This window comes from Macrobrachium nipponense, chromosome 16 (genome assembly GCF_015104395.2).
Source record: "Macrobrachium nipponense isolate FS-2020 chromosome 16, ASM1510439v2, whole genome shotgun sequence".
Taxonomy (NCBI): Eukaryota; Metazoa; Arthropoda; class Malacostraca; order Decapoda; family Palaemonidae; genus Macrobrachium; species Macrobrachium nipponense.
Genome location: NC_087209.1, coordinates 6,914,566 through 6,933,698, shown reverse-complemented (window position 1 = coordinate 6,933,698; position 19,133 = coordinate 6,914,566). Strand labels below are relative to the sequence as shown.

Sequence of the window (19,133 nt, the reverse complement as noted above, 5' to 3'; positions counted from 1 at the left end):
GGGCATATCTACATTCTATCTTCCATCTATATATCAAATTACAAATAATGCTTTTAGTGTAAAAAAAAAAAAAAGGAACTGATTACTGACAATAGCTTACCTTTTATGTTATTAAACCTCGAAACTCTCCTCGTAATAGTTGTGTCATTGAACAACCTGTAGGTCTTCCCCTCTTGTCAGTGCACACATTGATTCCAGCTCTCATTCGTAAAACACTGTATTGCATTATGATTAGATGATCACACCGTAACAGAGTTGTCAGTTTTGCCATCACAGAAAATCCATCTCTGAATTCACAAACAGGACCTCTGTACTGGGACAGTACAGACCTCTGGATCAAGTCAAGAGCAATCTTTCGACAAAACACTATTGTATCAGATGATAACATCGTAGGTCAGTGCATCAGAAAACCTCGGCTGATTCAAAACACAGGAAAAACCTCCTGTACTGGGACGTACTAGGAACCTTCTGATCAAGTCAGCATCTTTCGCAAAACCACCTATTGTAATCAGAATGTATGTACAGTGTCAGTTTTGCCATCACAGAATCCATCTCTGGATTCCAAACATGACCTCTTACTGGGGACAAGTACAGACCTCTGGAATCCAAGTTTCGAGATCTTGACAAAACACTATTGTATCAGATAATAACATCGTACAGAGTTGTCAGTTTTGCCATCACAGAAAATCCATCTCTGAATTCACAAACAGGACCTCTGTACTGGGACAGTACAGACCTATCTGTCCCAGTACAGACCTCTGGATCAAGTCAAGAGCAGTCCTTTGACAAAATACTATTGTATCAGATGATAACATCATACAGAGTTGTCAGTTTTGCCATCACAGAAAATCCATCTCTGGAACTTCACAAACAGGGACTCCTGTACTGGGACAGGTACAAAGACCTAACTGGTCCCAGTACAGACCTCGGATCAAAGTCAAGAGCAATCCTGTTTGGACAAAATACTGTTGTATCAAGGATGATTAACATCATACAGAGTTGTCAGTTTTGCCATCACAGAAAATCCATCTCTGAATTCACAAACAGGACCTCTGTACTGGGACAGTACAGACCTCTGGATCAAGTCAAGAGCAATCCTTTGACAAAACACTATTGTATCAGATGATAACATCGTACAGAGTTGTCAGTTTTGCCATCACAGAAAATCCATCTCTGAATTCACAAACAAGACCTCTGTACTGGGACAGTACAGACCTATCTGTCCCAGTACAGACCTCTGGATCAAGTCAAGAGCAATCCTTTGACAAAACACTATTGTATCAGATGATAACATATACAGAGTTTGTCCAGTTTTGCCACACAGAAAATCCATCTCTGATTCACAAACAAGACATCTGACGGGACAGACAGACCTAGCTGTCCCAGTACAGACCTCTGGATTCACAAGTCGAAGAGCAATCCTTTGACAAAAACATTTATTGTATCAGATGATAACATCGTACAGATTTGTCAGTTTTGCCATCACAGAAAACCCATCTCTGACGTCCCAAACAGGACCTCTGTACTGTGTACTGGGACAGTACAGACCTCTGGAGCAAGTAACGAGCCAATCCGTTGACAACTCGGGCGAAATCTTCTCACTTTGTGACTGCCTTGGCCAACCAGTCCAGAGACTCGTTGATGCCCCTCGAATCAAGGGAACTGGTGCCCTGGATGAACCACGGGCGCTTCAGGCGGTGGAGTTCAAGGGCTTCTGTGATGACAGACGGCGAGGCGGCCTCTGGGAGGTCTTGCTTGTTGGCCAGGATGAGGAAAGGGCAGGCCTCCTTCAGCTCTGAGTCCTCAACCTGCCAAAAAAGAGTATCATTGTCCTCTGACGTGTCTTCTTGCTATTATATTATTATTATTATTATTATTATTATTATTATTATTATTATTATTATGTTATTATATTATTATTAAAAAAGGCTCTTAGTTATAAGAGTTTTGAATTGGAGAATGTAATCCACAGTTATGTATGGTTACATATATTTAAAAAAAGTAAATCTCTGTAGAGATTCCATACATGGGATTTATTTCTCTTATTATTATTATTCTTATTATTTATTATATTATTATTATTATTATTATTATTATTATTATTATTATTATTATTAGATTTTGAAAGGTGTATCTTATCTTATCTTATTCCAATCTATTTCAGGTAAAAGGTTCAATTGTCTTTGCATGAGGAATGCTAATGTTTACAATTAGCCACTTAATATTGCATGTCTTTGAAAGGGAGCTAATATCCTACTGAACATACCTCAACCACCAAGTGAGGTCATCCTTACTGAAGCCCGAGGTCAAGTGAGGTCGCACACACAATTCAGTAAGGAACAAATGAACCTTTGATTATGCATTTGCCAATATGGATCAATTTAAGTTGTTTACTGAAAGTTAGAAATGTAAGTTGTCCCTTACGTACCAATAGCTGCAATTCCTCTTTTGCCTCTGTGAACCTCTCCGAGGCAACGCTGTCCACGACGAAAATGACGGCCGAGGTATCTGGGTAGTAATGTCTCCACAAAGGGCGGAGTCTCTCGTGGGTGTTCAAGTCCCACGCCCTAAAACTTATATTTCCATGTTCCACCGTCTCGACGTTGCAGCCTGTTCGAAGGTGTGGAGGGAAAGCTTTTTAGTGTCTTCACCATGCGTTTCCATTTTGCGTTTTTTTAGGACATATTTCAGAAAGTCTAGACTTTTTCTCAAGAAAATATATTTTTTCCCCAAGAAATTAGATTTTTTCCCAAGAAATTAGATACTTTCCCTAAGAAATTAGGTTTTTTCTTTTTTCCCAAGAAATTAGATTTTCCACAAGAAATCTAGACTTTTTTTCCAAAGAACTTCGGATTTTTCGACTTTTTCCGAAACATAATAGGGTTTTTTCCACGAAATTAGATTTTTTCAGAAATAGGTTTTCTCAAAGAAAATAAGATTTTTTTCAAAGAATAGAAATTAGATTTTATCAGATTACGGGGGTTTTTTTTTAAAATCAGAAATTAGGACCATTTTTGTCCGGAAAGTAAATTTCCCCTCAAAAGAATAAGGACTTTTTTTCTAGAATAGTTACTCGTCAGAAGAAATGATAATTTTCGGAAATGGATGTTCTTCCACATATATTAGATCATTTTTCGATGTTTTTGTCAGAAATTAGTCTTGATTTTTCCAATGAAAACAATTTCCGTCAGAAATTAGGCTTTTTCCATTTCAGTTGGCTAAGACGAAGCTGCCAATTTTCTGGGAGTAATTTTTTTTTTTAAAACAAAATATTTCAGCGTTCCAACACTTACCAAGAAAATGATGCAGTAAGGTAACTTATTATAATATATTGTTATGTATATAGAATATTCTGGTCCCATTTTATCAGGTATGAATACGTATTTGTAAGAGCCACACTGACCTTTCAGTTCGTGATTATACTATGACGCATTGCAGAGTAACTCGACTACTCACCAATCGTTGAGATCGTCTGAACGACTTCGTCCAGTTTGATTTTGTACAGGATCGTCGTCTTCCCAGCGCCGTCGAGGCCGACTGTTAAAAAGAGGACGAATTTGTCAAAGACAATCATGATTATGAATGAAAGGTCCAGACGAAAAAAATCATAATTATTAATGGAAGATTCTGACACATTCTCGTTGCAATGAATAATAATCTTTTGAGTGGTGCAATTGGTAGTTAGAAATTTATCTCAACGAGGTCGAGTCAAGACATGAAAAATCAAACCCGAGTAGCAGTTTGTTTTTAAATTTAATTACAGTAAATAACTCTATGACTTCTGCTTATAAACTGAACAATTTTGAGTGCTTCGCGACATCATTGTCAGAGTTTTAATAAATGAATTTGGGCAGATTTAACGAGTGTTGTTTTTATGCTTTTGATGCCTGAACGTGACCTTGCTTAGGTTTTGAGTGTTCTTTGGAGCAAGAGCCCGTGTTGGCCTAAGGCCAGATTAATCTACGCACACATGTCATTGAGGATTTTAACTGAATGAATCATAAAGATTGTCTTGCATTTCTTGCACAGTTAATGAGAGTTTGCATTCGCTCAGCAACGAAGGTCTTCACGTAGACTTGTTAGTAATGGAACTGTATTCTTAGCTGTTTTCATCATATATTTCAAAAATTATGTTCCAATTTCTATTTGTTTGAGAAGCGCCTCAGCGGCGTGGTTGGTATGGTATTAGCGTCCCACCTCGGTGGTTGCGGGTTCGATTCTCGGCCATTCCATTGAGAGTGAGAGATGTGCATTTCTGGTGTAGAAGTTCACTCTCGACCGTGGTTCGGAAGCCACGTAAAGCCGTTGGTCCCGTTGCTGAATAACCACTGGTTCCATGCAACGTAAAAACACCATACAAACGAACAAAACAAACAAAACTATTTTCTTTAGAGACATTATGTTCCAATTTCTATTTCTTTATAGATATTATGTCAAAAATTAGATTTCCCAGAAAGGCCGATGAGGAAGGAAGTGATTATTAGAGAAATTAAACCCGAAAATCAGTGTTCGACTGGCCAAAGTGATCAAGATGGAAAGATGGAAAGATGTATACAGTGAAAACACGACTTCTTACACATCATTATCCTGTGGGGTTGAGCGCACTGCATCCAGGAGAGAATGCTGCTGAGTGTGGCTCCCATGATTCACTGTGACACAACCTGGGAATTCTGTTCAACAAAAACTGTAGGTTAGATTTCGTACGAACACTTGTATGAAGAGGCATCTGTTCATCAAAGTTCAAAGTCCACTGAGGCTTCTGTTCAGCGAAGTTTTTCAAAGTTCCACGTGAAATCAGACCGTGAATATTTTTATAATTGAAAATATGCCTCAATATTCACCATCCCTGGCACATCTGTGGTCGAAGATAAGATGCCTTACGAAACTCGCGTAATCTAAATGTCCCCCCGGGGAGGGGAGCGCTCTCTATCGGGTCGAGGGAGACTTACTGGGGTGCGTGTCTATGCTTGGGCCAGTGCCAAGCACTGAGTAATGCTTGTTGAAGGACCGTGAAACGTGAAGTGTTGTCGACATGACTTGCAAGAATCATGTCACTTGATAAGATAAAGGGGTGATAATACGTCATACGTTATGATTGTGTACGTATGTACTTTATATACATATATATATATATATATATATATATATATATATATATATATATATATATATTACAGTATATGTGTAAATGTATATTAGTGTATCATGTATATACAATATATATTATATATATATATATATATATATATATATATATATATATATATATATATAAGCTGCTGAACCCGGCGTTGCTCGGGATAAAAAGGGGACGTGCCGTCCACGATGACAACCCCCTACAGGGCGGATTATGCAATCTCTTACAGAATAAGTAATCACTTGGGATTCTGTCAAGCCAAAGAAGTTGTAGAAAAATCCGAAGAGTTTGCTGTTACTCCGAGAACTTGTAAGAAATGAGGGAGCATGAAAAAGAGGGTTAAGGCCCCCTTTAGAATCGGCCTTCGAATTTCGGACTTTGATCAAAACTTGCTGTGGGGAGGGGAGTCTATGGTAAAATTTGGTCGCCCTAGCTTTTCTTAGTCTGGGTTCGTGCATAACGTACAGACAGACAAAAGAGACGACAAACTATATATATATATATATATATATATATATATATCTATATATATATATATATATATATATATATATATGGGCATTTGCTTTGCTTTAGAGATCTCTTGAGTAAATTTTTCCTTCATTAGGTAAAGAATACCTGTATCCTAGATTGCTTTAAAAATAAATAAAAAAGACACAAGACGCAAAGAGATATATTGTTAAAATGAGACCACCCAGTCGACCCACTCGTTAATTGAATACTGCCATATTAACTAGTTGTTGTTGCTGTTTTAACAACCACTGTTAAAACATTTACAACATTACTCATCTGAGAACGCGACGCGCGAGAATGACGAAACGTGTTGCAACATCTTGCTGAAGGTTACAGGAGCTCACCTGAGAGGATTATGGGGTGAGGAGGAAGGTGGGGAATGGGATGGGGTGTTGATATGACGTCGGTAGGCTCCAGGGTAGTGGGGAATTTGGGGGGGTGGGGTAGGAGATAAAGGAGTATGTTGACAACACTCTACTGTACTGCGTGGCCTGCAACACGTTGCATTCGATACGTGGCATTGCTCCGTGCTTATATATATTAACGTTAGTTCTCCCGTGACCCAACAGATGGCGTTTAACGTTCGCCCGTGACAGTTTGTTTACTTCCGACGTTCCCCAGAAACGCAGTGGATTCTTAACGATTTACGACAACAACTAAAGTGATATTTCACCACAGAAGGACAAAAACTAAAGTGATATATCACCACAGAAGTGTAGCCGATGGTCGAGAGTGATAACTAGTGGTAGAAGTAGACGGAGGAACATATATAGATACGAGAACACACTCATCTGATCTCACGGCTCGGAACTGTGAACGAAACAGACGCTATCGACTGTTTTTGCTGAACAGATTCAAATCATTCAAGTTGCTTCCTAGTGCATAATGGGTGCCATCCTGAGCAGCATTCTGTCGCTATTTAAGGGTCCTGATCCCTACAGGATAGTGATGGGTAAGAGCTGTTGCTTTCATTGAACATCTTGACGTCTCCATCATTTTAAGTTGTTAGAAAACTGTTAATGCTAAATTTTTGCATATATATATATATAATATATATATATATATATATATATATACATACATATATGTGTGTGTGTGTATATAGTTAACATATAATATATATATATATATGTATACATAAATTGTGTGTAATATTATATATTTATATATAATATAAATTAGTGTTACATATATTATATCATATATATATCATATATATATATATATATATATATATCTAACTTATATATGACATCTTTATATCTTATGTATATCTATATGTACTATATATATATGTGTGTGTGTCATGTAATCTATGTATATATATATATATATATATATATATATATATATATATATATATATATATATATATATATTTCATTTTCCCTGTACCTTCCAGTAATGAGTAGTCTCTCTAAAGACGTCAAGTGTGGTCTTTGGACCTTATAAGAGATTTAAGACCATATTTCAGATCATTAATGACATAACAAGTGTGTCTGTGTGCAGATTAAACTGGCCTTATGCCAGCACGGTGTCTTGCCCCAAGAGCAACCCGTGACTATGAAAGATCACGCTAAAATACTAGTCATCACAAGTATAAAAAGAATACTGATTGTATCTACTTGCATTTGTTTATTGGATCAGAATGTATTTAAAACGCTGTCATGGAAGCTATGATAATTTCTCAGTTTATAAGTAAAAGTTGTGTAGATATTTAATTACTTTGAATTCTTAAAAAATTACTTTAGTGAACAAAATATAACGTTATCACTCAACCTGGTCGAAGAAAAATGTATATCTACTAAATGCAAGACCGAGCTCCCCGTTCGTTTTGCACTGAGAATGTGTGAGAACCTTTCATTCATAAATATACACTTCACCTCGTCACACCCTTTCATTCATGAGTACCATTTTCATTGATGAAATTTGTTCTCTACTATAGTCGGCCTCGACGGCGTCGGGAAGACGACGATCCTGTACAGTCTCAAACTGGGCAAAGTTGTTCAGACCATCCCAACGATTGGTGAGTTGAGTTATTTTTTTTAAATAGGTAATTGTATAATTAAGAAGTTGAGAGGTCATTGTAGGCTTATAGGATATATATATATCTATATTATATATATATATATAGATAGATAGATAGATAGATTTTTTTCACAAAAGGTTATATTATATATATAAAAAAGGGTAATGTACAAGCATGAAAAAATGAAAAGGCAGCAATATTAAAAGAAGTAAATACCTACATCACGAAGGCATACAAACACGCAGACTAAAAATAAAAGCCAAAACAGCATCTCCGTGGACCTCTCGTTGTTACTGTGTTTTTAGTTTTATTGTGTATGTTTGTATGCCTTCATGTATTTCCTTCCTTCAATAGTGCTTCCTTTCCATTTTTTTTCTTTTTATGTATACAATATAACCATTTTTGTAACCATTAATATATATATATATATATATATATATATATATATATAGATTATATATATATATATATATATACCACACAAAAGTAGTTTGATATCGGAAATAATACCAAAGGTGAATTACTGCATTTGATAAGTTGTTCGCCACGTGGCGAATAATTCGCTCCACAGGTGGCGAACCACTTGTCAGTTACAATTCCCTTTCGGTATTATTTCCGATTCGTAAGCTATTAATGCTCATGGATTTAAAATGTCACGGTGATGTGATCAGAATTCATAATATAATCATTTTTTTTTTCATTTACAATGAAATAAACCAATATTTTCTTCACTAAAAACATAATCATCTTGGCTAGTTACAATGACTAATTACGTCTAAAAAATTACAAATATTATTCCCCGTAGGGAGGTAGTGCCGCCAGTGCATCTCACGCGGTGCACTGTAGGCATTACTTAAGGTTATTCGAAGCGTTCCTTCGGCCCCTAGCTGCAACCCCTCTCAATCCTTTTTACTGTCCCTCCGTTCGTATTCTCTTTCTTCCATCTTACTTTCCACCCTCTCTTAACGATTGTTTCACAGTGCAACTGGTAGGTTTTCTTGTTGTTAGGTCCCAGCGCTTGGCTTTTGTCCTAATTCATATATATATAATAATTATATAATAATTTTTTAAGCCTACGTTCTCCTAAAACACACACACAGATGGTGAAGAGAGATACGAATCTAGTGCCACTATTGACTATAGTAGATTCACATCTTCCGTGCATCTGATGTATAGGCCAGTCCTTTACGACGCTCCTGATTGGTTGTAGATAAGCCAATCACAGGGCTGGAAACTCTCATTCTCTCTCGAGAGAGAGAGTTCACATAGGCAGGATCCATGAATCCACCTCTCCTGAGGGATACGTCTTTGAAAAGTATTCCTGAGGAGAGTTGTAACATACATCCTACGGAAGATCTATGATTCCACCTCTCCTGAGGGATACGTCTTTTAAAAGTATCCCTCAGGAGAGGTGGACTCATAGATCCTACCCATTTGAACTCTCTCGAGAGACTGAGGAGATTTTTTTTTTTTTTTTTTTTTTGTTTCAGCCCTGTGATTGGCTTATCAACAGCCAATCAAGAGCTTCGTAAGGGACTGGCCTAGACAGTCTTCTTTTCCCTTCTCAACTCTTCCACCTTCCAATAGGGTTTAACGTCGAGACGGTGGAGTACAAGAATATAAGTTTCACAGTGTGGGACCTTCCCTCCCAGTGCAAGATGCGTCCCTTGTGGAGGCATTATTTTCCAGGAACTACTGCCGCCATCTTCGTCGTAGACAGCACAGACAAGGAGAGGTTACCGGAGTCAAGAGAAGCCTTACAATACGTGGTACGTAAAGGTCTATTTCGATACGAATTATATATAGTTCTTCACTGAACGAGTGGTTTTCGCACTCTGCTGCCAATCCCGTGGTCTGAAGTTCGATTCCCGGCTCGGCCAACGCGGTATCAGAAGGATTTATTTCTGGTGATAGAAATTCATTTCTCGATATAGTGTGGTTCGGATCCCACAATAAGATGTAGGTCCCGTTGCTAGGTGACCAATTGGTTTCTAGCCAGGTAAAAATATCTTATCCTTCGGGCCAGTCCTAGGAGAGCTGTTAACCAGCTCAGTGGTCTGGTAAAACTAAGATATACTTTTTTGATACGAATTATGACATATAGTACATGGTACGTAAGGGTCTATTTCTATACAAATTATTACGGTACATGTTACGTAAGGGTCTATTTCAATTCAAATCATGACTTACGGTACATGGTACGTAAGGGTCTATTTCTATACAAATTATGATTTATGGTACATGGTACGCAAGGCTCTATTTCTATATAAATTACGACTTACTGCAACTCTCTCTCTCTCTCTCTCTCTCTCTCTCTCTCTCTCTCTCTCTCTCTCTCTCTCTCTCTCTCTCAACTTTTCTATAGTTCAGATTTGTGACACTTAACCAAAGCAACTCACAGTAGTGTTAAATTTCTACAGCTTCTCTCTCTCTCTCTCTCTCTCTCTCTCTCTCTCTCTCTCTCTCTCTCTCTCTCTCTCTCTTGTGACTTAATTCTTCATTCTTTCACTCGAAACTACCCAACTTGACAAAAACGTAGTTAAATGTCTATTTTCCTTGCTGAAGTTATGCTGATTAATTATCGCTACCAACACAACAGGTAAGGTCAGAAAAGGTGACCTTACTTGACAATGGTTGAATGACCTCAGCCATCAATGAAGATGACCCCACTCGTTGGTGGATCATTGTTACAGTACATTACGGGATCTATTTCAATTCGAAATAGACCCTTACGTACAATGTACCATAAGTTATAATTTGTATCGAAATAGACCCTTGCGTACCATGTACCATAAGTCATAATTCGTATCAAAATAGACCCTCACGTACCACGTACTGTAAGGCATCTCGTGCCTCCGGTAACCTCTCATTGTCTGTGCTGTCTACGACGAAGATGGCGGCAGAGGTTTCTGGAAAATAATGCCTCCACAAGGCACGCTTCTTTCACTGGGAGGGAAGGTCCCACACTGTGAAACTTATGTTCTTGATCTCCACCGTCTCGACGTTAAACCCTATTGGAAGAGGGAGGAGTTGAGACGGGAAAAGAAGACTATAGTAGATTCACATCATCCGTGCATCTGATGTCTAGGCCAGCAGTCCCTTACGACGCTCCTGATTGGCTGTTAATAAGCCAATCACAGGGCTGGAAACTTCTCAGTCTCTCTCGAGAGTTCACATAGGCAGGATCTATGAATCCACCTCTCCTGAGGGATACTTTTCAAAGACGTATCCCTCAGGAGAGGTGGATTCATAAATCCTGCCTATGTGAACTCTCGAGAGAGACTGCAAGAGAATTTCCAGTCCTGTGATTGGCGTATCAACAGCCAATCAGGAGCGTCGTAAGGGACTGGCCTAGGCATCTGATGCACGGGTGATGTGAATCTACTATAGTCTTCTTTTCCCTTCTCAATTCCTCTCTCTTCCAATATAGGGTTTAACGTGGAGACGGTGGAGATCAAGAACATAAGTTTCACAGTGTGGGACCTTCCCTCTCATAACAAGATGCGTGCCGCCCTGTGGAGTCATTGTTTTCCAGGAACTTCTGCCGTCATCTTCGTTGTAGACAGCACAGACACGGAGGGGTTACCGGAGGCACGTGTTGCCTTACACCACGTGGTACGTAAGGGTTTATTTTGATACGAATTATGACTCTATGGTACATGGTACGTAAGGGTTTATTTCGAATTTTCGATACGAATTATGACTTTATGGTACATGGTACGGAAGGGTTTATTTCGAATTTTCGATACGAATTATGACATATGGGACATGGTACGTAGGTGTCTATTTTTATAATGAATTATGACTTATGGTACATGGTCTTTAAAAATCTCCTTCCTTTTAATAAACTCTTGAACCTCTACCTCCCTTTTGGCAGTTGGATGAACCAGAGCTGGATAACTGCCCTCTGCTCATAATGGCCAACAAGCAAGATCTACCAGAGGCTGTCTCGCCATCTTCCATCACAGAGGCCCTTCAACTCGAACGCCTGAAACGCCCTTGGTTCATCCAGGGCACCAGTGCCTTAGAATCGACGGGCATCTGCGAGGCTCTAGACTGGCTGGCCAAGGCGGTCACAGAGTGAGAAGGATTCGGCTGAGTTGTCAAAGGATTGGTCTTGATTCGTTCCAGAGGCCTGTACATTTCCAGTACAGAGATCTGTACTGTCCCAGTACAGAGATCTGTACTGTCCCAGTACAGAGATCTGCATTGTCCCAGTACAGAGATCTGTACTTTCCCAGTACAGACATCTGTACTGTCCCAGTACAGAGATCTGTACTGTTCCAGTACAGAGATCCTGTGCTGGCAAAACAGGCAACTCTGTACAATGTTATCAGCTGATCTGATACAATACAGTGTTTTGGCTTATATAAATAGGTGCTTGAATCAATGTACACTGAGAAGGTGGACCTACAGACAGTTTAAATGACAGAATTGCGAAGAAAAGGGTTCTGAGGATTAAATGTCGAGGGTAATCTTTTGAGAGCGATGAAGACTTCAATGTAAGCGCCTCAGTGGCGTGGTCGGTTTGGTCTTAGACTACCACCTCGGTGGCCGCGAGTTCGATTCTCGGGCATTCCATTGAGTCGTCAGAGATGTGTACTTCTGGTGATAGAAGTTCACTCTCGACGTGGTTCGGAAGTCACGTCAAGCCGTTGGTCCCGTTGCTGAATAACCACTGGTTCCATGCAACGTAAAAATACCATACAAACAAACAAACAAGACTTCATTATAGTAACAGCAAAACACATAATTGGGATGTCTAGATGGTCGACTGACTGGTTCAGCGTTAAACATTTCTCAGATATGTGTATATGTGATGATTCCAAGATTACTTTCCATTTTTCACGCATCTAATACCGACGAAAGTTATGGAACAGGTGGATGCTGGTGTAAGTTTTTGTTATAACGACCCGAGGAACTGCTCATCATATTCCAGAAGAGTTGCTTGGTGACCATGAGAAAAAACTGCAGTTACCGGTGAAAGATTTTGAATGTATTTAAAGGATGAGAGAGTTGGAAGAGAATGTTAGTGATTGTTTGTTCTTTTGTTACCAATGATTAGGTGTATATATTTTGTTTTTTACTGTCACCTCAGCATATTGTAAATTTTTACCAGTAAATTCATCATAAAGAGGTTCGGATTAATGCCGATTGTTTCATTTTTTCCTATGGGACATTGCATGTATACATGACGTGCTGTTGCGATTTCTAGAAATATATATATATAATATATATATATATATCATACTATATATATATATATATATATATTATATATATATATATGCACACACATACATACTATACTTTGAAATTGAAGAGCTCAATAGAAAAAATAAACGAAAAAGAAACAAATAATAAAGTTGAGGGAGCGGAGCAATTGCGCAAGCGCAGTAGGATTTACAAAAAAAAAGTGTAGCGGGAGATTTAATCTCTTGAGAAACTGAGAAAAAGCCATCCTACCGGTAGTTTTTTTTCATATTGGGTTTCCCATGATAGAGGGGAAACCATGGTTAATAAATAGAGTTTTGATCTCTCTCTCTCTCTCTCTCTCTCTCTCTCTCTCTCTCTCTAGTCTAAAGATTTCTCAGGGTATGAAACATTCTCTCTCTTCTATTCAGATTTCTCATGGTATATTGAATTCTTCTCTCGCTCTCTCTCTCTCTCTCTCGCTCTCCTCTCTCTCTCTCTCTCTCTCTCTCTCTTCTATTCAGATTTCTCATGGTATATGAAGTTCTACTCTCTCTCTCTCTCTCTCTCTCTCTCAGTATATGTATTTTCCTCTTCACTCGCTTTTTCTCTCCTAATCCTTGTTATTCACGTCCGTAAAGTATTATTTACGCGTACAAGATCACTTATAAAAAAAAAAAAAAAAAAGTTCCTCTTCTTACGGAGGGGAATTTTTTTTTCTCCAGGGGGCTTTCCAATGAACTAGGAAAAACATGAAGAAAAAAAAAAACAAGACACCAGATGACCCCACTTGATAAAGGGATAGGTTTTCTTTTCTGAAAATAATATATCTCCCCCTTTTTGCATGATTTTTGGTTAAGTGATCTTTTGAGTTGCAAGTCGGTTCATATTTCGAGCGAGGTCGAATCAGAGAGATTTTTTTCAGGAAAAAAAAAAAACAGACATGGAACATTTGCAGGCTGAATGGATATAGGGGCAAGAAACAGGATGCAAAAGGGGGTTAAGGGAAAAATTTGATGAAATGAATTCAGATATTATTGGATGTTTCTCTCTCTCTCTCTCTCTCTCTCTCTCTCCTCTCTCTCTCTCTCTCTGTTTGATTGTAATATATATGATGTCCTCTTTATCTGTCTGTTTTCTCTTAACATTTCAAATCCTACTCTCTCTCTCTCTCTCTCTCTCTCTCTCTCTCTCTCTCTCTCTCTCTCTCTCTCCTTTTAGTTCGGTCTGAGTTAATTACCAGTGTTTATTGGTTGTAATTTATATTTGCAGTTTCATTTTAGCAAAATTGCTTGTTGATACGCTGAATCCACTGGTTGATACCAATTTCGACTTGGTGAAGAGCTTAATCCACTGGTTGATACCAATTTCGACTTGGTGAAGAGATTAATCCATTGGTTGATACCAATTTAGATTTAGTGAAACTTAATCCGTTGGTTGATACCAATTTAGTCTTGATAAAGAGATTAATCCATTGGTTGATACCAATTTAGATTTAGTGAAACTTAATCCGTTGGTTGATACCAATTTATAAACTTGGTGAAGATTAATTTACTGGTTGCTACCAGTTTAGATTAGGTGAAGCTTAGTCCATTGGTATATGCCAATTTAGACTTGGGTGAAGCTTAATCCATTGGTTGATGCCGATTTAGACTTGGTGAAGCTCAATACATTTTTGATAACAATTTAGCCTTTATAAAGAGCTTAATCCATTCGTTGATACCACTTTATAGACTTGGTGAAGCTTAATCCACTGGTGGATACCAATTTAGATTTGGTGAAGGAATGAAATATTTACTAATTAATAGTGAGTCCTGGCGTGTGAGTTTTGGCGTGTCATTATTTAAAAAAAAAAATTAAAAAAATATTGATGACCTGTTATAATTGGTGTGATATCTCGCAGACCAGACAGCTGGATATATCGTTTCTCAAGAAGAACAGAAAACATTTAAAGAGTGTAAATTTGAATTCGACCGGTAATGTGACTCCTTACCATATTACCGAAGGGGTAATTATGGCATCAAATGGTTTTATGGGTTTTCGGTCAGTATAGTAAGTTGCTTTATTGTGATCATTTGAAAGCGCAAATGTTTCCTCGAAATTTCATTGAGTGGAATTTTCACTTTCCTGGGTTTTCGAAAATCATGGTTAATTTCGTGATTTCTGGGAGTTTTATAGATTTTCTATTTTATTTTTTAAAAATATTTTCTTTCTTATTTAGCCTCCTTTTACGTATTTCCTTCTTTAAGTCTTTTGTATCTCTCTTATCCTCCTTTTACGTATTTCCTTCTTTAAGTCTTTTGTTTCTCTTATCCTCCTTTTACGTATTTGTTTCCTTCTTTAAGTCTTTTTGTATCTCTTATCCTCCTTTTACGTATTTCCTTCTTTAAGTCTTTTGTATCTCTCTTATCCTCCTTTTACGTATTTCCTTCTTTAAGTCTTTTGTTTCTCTCTTATCCTCCTTTTACGTATTTCCTTCTTTAAGTCTTTTGTATCTCTCTTATCCTCCTTTTACGTATTTCCTTCTTAAGCTTTTGTTTTCTCTCTTATCCTCCTTTTACGTATTTCCTTCTTTAAGTCTTTTGTATCTCTCTTATCCTCCTTTTACGTATTTCCTTCTTTAAGTCTTTTGTATCTCTCTTATCCTCCTTTTACGTATTTCCTTCTTTAAGTCTTTTGTATCTCTTTATCCTCCCTTTTACGTATTTCCTTCTTTAAGTCTTTTGTATCTCTCTTATCCTCCTTTTACGTATTTCCTCCTTTAAGTCTTTTGTTTCTCTCTTATCCTCCTTTTACGTATATCCTTGACTCTCTTTTTGTTTCTTGTTAATTTCTTGATGTGTCACGTACGGGGATAATGCCGTCAGTGGTGGACTTATGCGGTGCACTGTAGGCATTACCAAAGCTTCCTTTCTTCCATCTAGCTCTCCAACCGCTCGAACTCTCAAATAGAGTTAAGTGAAATATAAAAAAGATAAATCAAATTAAATCAAATGCAATAAAGTGAAATAAAAAGAAAATAAATGAAATCAAATGAGATAAATGAAATCAAGTGATATCAAATAGAATTAAGTGAAATTAAAAAAATTAAGGTAAATCAAGTGAAATAAAGTGAAATCAAATGAAATCAGGTGGAATAAACTGAAATCAAAAGAAAAGAAATAAAATGAAATCAAGCGAAATCAAATTATATTGCAAGTAAGGTGTCAGCGCGCTTGCCATGCTTGGGCTAAAGCAAGCCGCTATGTTATTTGCTGAAGGTGGGATTGTGGGGGGGGGGGGGGGGGGGGGGGGTGCTGGGGGGGGGGGGGGGGGTGCTGAGGTGGGTGGGGCTAAGGGTATATGGGTGGATGGCTGGTGGATGGGGTGAGTGTGTTAGTGGGCTAGGGGTAGCTCTGTATGGTGGGCGTGGGTATAGGAGCCCTGGATTAGAGGGGAAGAGGGGGCCGTTGGATGGGCGTAACTGCTGGTTCAGAGAATGCTTTTCAGAGCCCCCCACCCCCCCATCCCCCCCCTCCCCCTTCTGCTCTGCACGCCTTCCTGCTCTTCGAATAAAAACGGAATATATAAAAAAAATGAAAAAAAATTTTTGGGGGGAGTTCGAAATTCGAAAGACAGTAATCATCCATAATTCATATATCGATGATGACGTCGTGGAAAATATAATGTTGTTGAAAATGTAAACTTGCAATGCACCGTCGATGTTGCAGGCAATTACGGAGAGAGAGAGAGAGAGAGAGAGAGAGAGAGAGAGAGAGAGAGAGAGAGAGAGAGAGTCCAAATCGTGAAAATATAACAAGACAGAGAGAGAAAAAGAGATAGAGACATAGAGAGAGAAAGGGAGTAGGACTTTGTCAAAATAAAATGGGAGAGAGAGAGAGAGAGAGAGAGAGAGAGAGAGAGAGAGAGAGAGAGAGAGAGAATTCCAAATCATAAAAATAACACGGAAGACAGAGAGAGAGAGAAAGAGAGATTGTAGGGCTTTGTCATAATAAAACTGAACAGAGAGGGAGAGAGAGAGAGAGTCTCCAAATCGTGAAAATAAAACCAGAGAGAGAGAAAAAAAAGAGATTAAGAGAGAGAGGCAGTAGGACTCTATATTAAAATAAAACGTGCGAGAGAGAGAGAGAGAGAGAAATCAAACGGAACAGAGAGAGAGAGAGAGAGAGAGAGATCCTGTATCATTCAGCATTTTTCTGCAAATTTCGGAATTAGAATTTATGTCGTGTTTTTACTTTTTCATCTGAAATTAATCCAACGTTTTCTTTAAATATTCTGCGAAAAATTCTGTGAACGGGAGAGTAATTTTATATGTATTTTTTTACGTTACGAGAAATCCTGCGAAAAATTCTGTGGTCGGGATATTATTTTTATAATATATTTTTCAACGTTCCGAAAATTCTGCGAAAAATTCTGAAGAACTTGATTATATATCTATATATATATATATATATATATATATATATATATATATTATATATATAATATATATATAAATAATGTTTTTGTCTATTTACATAAGTAGGCCCATAGATAATTCACGGCAAATTCAACTTAATTTTATGTGGAATTATTCTTTAATCCATGAACGTCGAGCAAAGTTATCTTGGAATGCATAACAGCACGTTCTAGAGCTATTGTCTTTGTTGGGGGGGGGGGGGGGGGGGGGGGGGTGGGGGGGGGGGGGATGAAGACTGGTACGTACCATCATTGTAAACTCGTCTGGTTAAGAGTTGAGATAGTTCGTTTTTAACCATGAAGAGAGATGCGTTACCTAGATTCTCTCTCTCTCTCTCTCTCTCTCTCTCTCTCTCTCTCTCTCTCTCTCTCTCATTGCTTCCAGTACCTTCGTGGTTTTACGATTATTCTTGCTTGAGGATGAATTTAGTCATGCAATCTTTATTTATTTGAAGAATTACCTTGGTATATATTTATTAATATCAATTTATTTCTATTTAATGTGGCTGACGTATATATATATTATATATATATATATATATATATATATATATATATATATATATGTGTGTGTGTGTGTGTGTGTGTGTGTGTGTGTGTGTGTGTGTGTGGCGTGTGTGGAAGAGAGAGAGAGAGAGAGAGAGGACAGGAAGTAAGTTAAGCTTCATAAGCTGATAAAATCTTGTTTACAGTTATGGGAGAATCAGGGCACAACTCACCACCACTTCCCATCTCCCGTAAACCACACAAAAAAATAAAGAAAAGAAAAAACATTACATTGAAGAAAAAAAATGTGTAGAGCAAAAGGAAACTCCATTGAGGAAAAAGTAGAAAATTGTAAAGCAAATAAAAAAACAAAAACCTTCCATTGACGAAAAAATGTGAAATAGAAAAGAACAGTGCACAGCCCAAAAAACTTCCACTGAGAGAGAAAAAAAAGAAAGGTGTAGCCAGCCAAGAAAAAGGTGTTATAGCCAAAAAAAAAAAAAAAAAAAAAAAGAAAAAAGAAAAGAAATGTGTATAGCCAAAGAAAAAAGAAAGATGTATAGCCAAAGAAAAAGGAAAGGCATATAGCCAAAGAAAAAAGGAAAGGAAAAAATAAGAAGGCCATATAGCCAAAAAAAGAAAAAAAAGAAAAGGGGTATAGCCAAAGAACAAAAAAGGAAAGGTAATTTTTTATAGCCAAAGCAAAAAGAAAAGGTTATATAGCCAAAGAAAAAAAGAAAGGTATATAGCCAAAAAGAGAAAAGAAAAGAAAGGTGTATAGCAAAAGAAAAAGGTAAAAGGATATAGCCAAAAAAAAAAAGAAAAAAGAAAAGAAAAGGGTATAGCCAAAAAGAAAAAAGAAGGTATATAGCCAAAAAAAGAAAAGAAAGGTGTATAGCCAAAGAAAAAAGAAAGGTATATAGCCAAAAAAAGAAAAGAAAGGTGTATAGCCAAAGAAAAAAGAAAGTTATATAGCCAAAAAAAAAAAAAAAAAAAAAAAAAAAAAAAGTCAATTAAACAAACTTCCACTGAGAGAAAAAAAGAGAGAAAGGTGTAGATCCAAAAATAACTTCCATTGAGGAAAAAGAAAAGTGTAGAAAAAAACTCATGAAATAAAATAAAAACTAAATTATAGCACAAAAAACTTCAAACTTAAAGACAGAAGACAGAGATGGAGAGAGGAGAGAGATAGAGAGGAGAGAGAGAGAGAGCAGAGAGAGTAGACACTCCCATTGAGGAAACAAACGAGGACTGCCGGTTAATGCCGAAACGACCTAATTTTCGGCAAGGCACCCCCCCCCCCCCCCCCCCCCCCCC

The 19,133-nt window shown here is 37.6% G+C and overlaps 2 protein-coding genes across 4 annotated transcripts; one reads left to right on the top strand and one right to left on the bottom strand.

Moving 5' to 3' along the window:
• Window positions 1-1,444: 1,444 nt before the first annotated feature.
• On the bottom strand, window positions 1,445-4,986 carry LOC135195412 (uncharacterized). 2 transcript variants are annotated; one of them, XM_064221664.1, is made up of 4 exons: window positions 4,577-4,982; window positions 3,457-3,537; window positions 2,429-2,610; window positions 1,445-1,808 (listed from the first exon to the last, which is right to left on the bottom strand). In XM_064221664.1, the coding sequence occupies exons 1-4, from the start codon at window positions 4,641-4,643 to the stop codon at window positions 1,599-1,601; spliced, it is 540 nt and encodes a 179-aa protein (XP_064077734.1). In that variant the 5' UTR covers window positions 4,644-4,982; the 3' UTR covers window positions 1,445-1,598. The 2 variants fall into 2 exon arrangements, with proteins under 2 accessions (XP_064077734.1, XP_064077735.1); XM_064221665.1 differs by lacking the exon at window positions 3,457-3,537 and having other exon boundaries at window positions 4,577-4,986.
• A 1,145-nt stretch (window positions 4,987-6,131) lies between these two features.
• LOC135195555 (uncharacterized) lies at window positions 6,132-12,828 on the top strand. 2 transcript variants are annotated; one of them, XM_064221824.1, is made up of 4 exons: window positions 6,132-6,602; window positions 7,596-7,676; window positions 11,110-11,294; window positions 11,557-12,828. In XM_064221824.1, the coding sequence occupies exons 1-4, from the start codon at window positions 6,536-6,538 to the stop codon at window positions 11,761-11,763; spliced, it is 540 nt and encodes a 179-aa protein (XP_064077894.1). In that variant the 5' UTR covers window positions 6,132-6,535; the 3' UTR covers window positions 11,764-12,828. The 2 variants fall into 2 exon arrangements, with proteins under 2 accessions (XP_064077894.1, XP_064077895.1); XM_064221825.1 differs by lacking the exon at window positions 11,110-11,294 and adding an exon at window positions 9,267-9,448 and having other exon boundaries at window positions 6,142-6,602.
• Window positions 12,829-19,133: the final 6,305 nt, after the last annotated feature.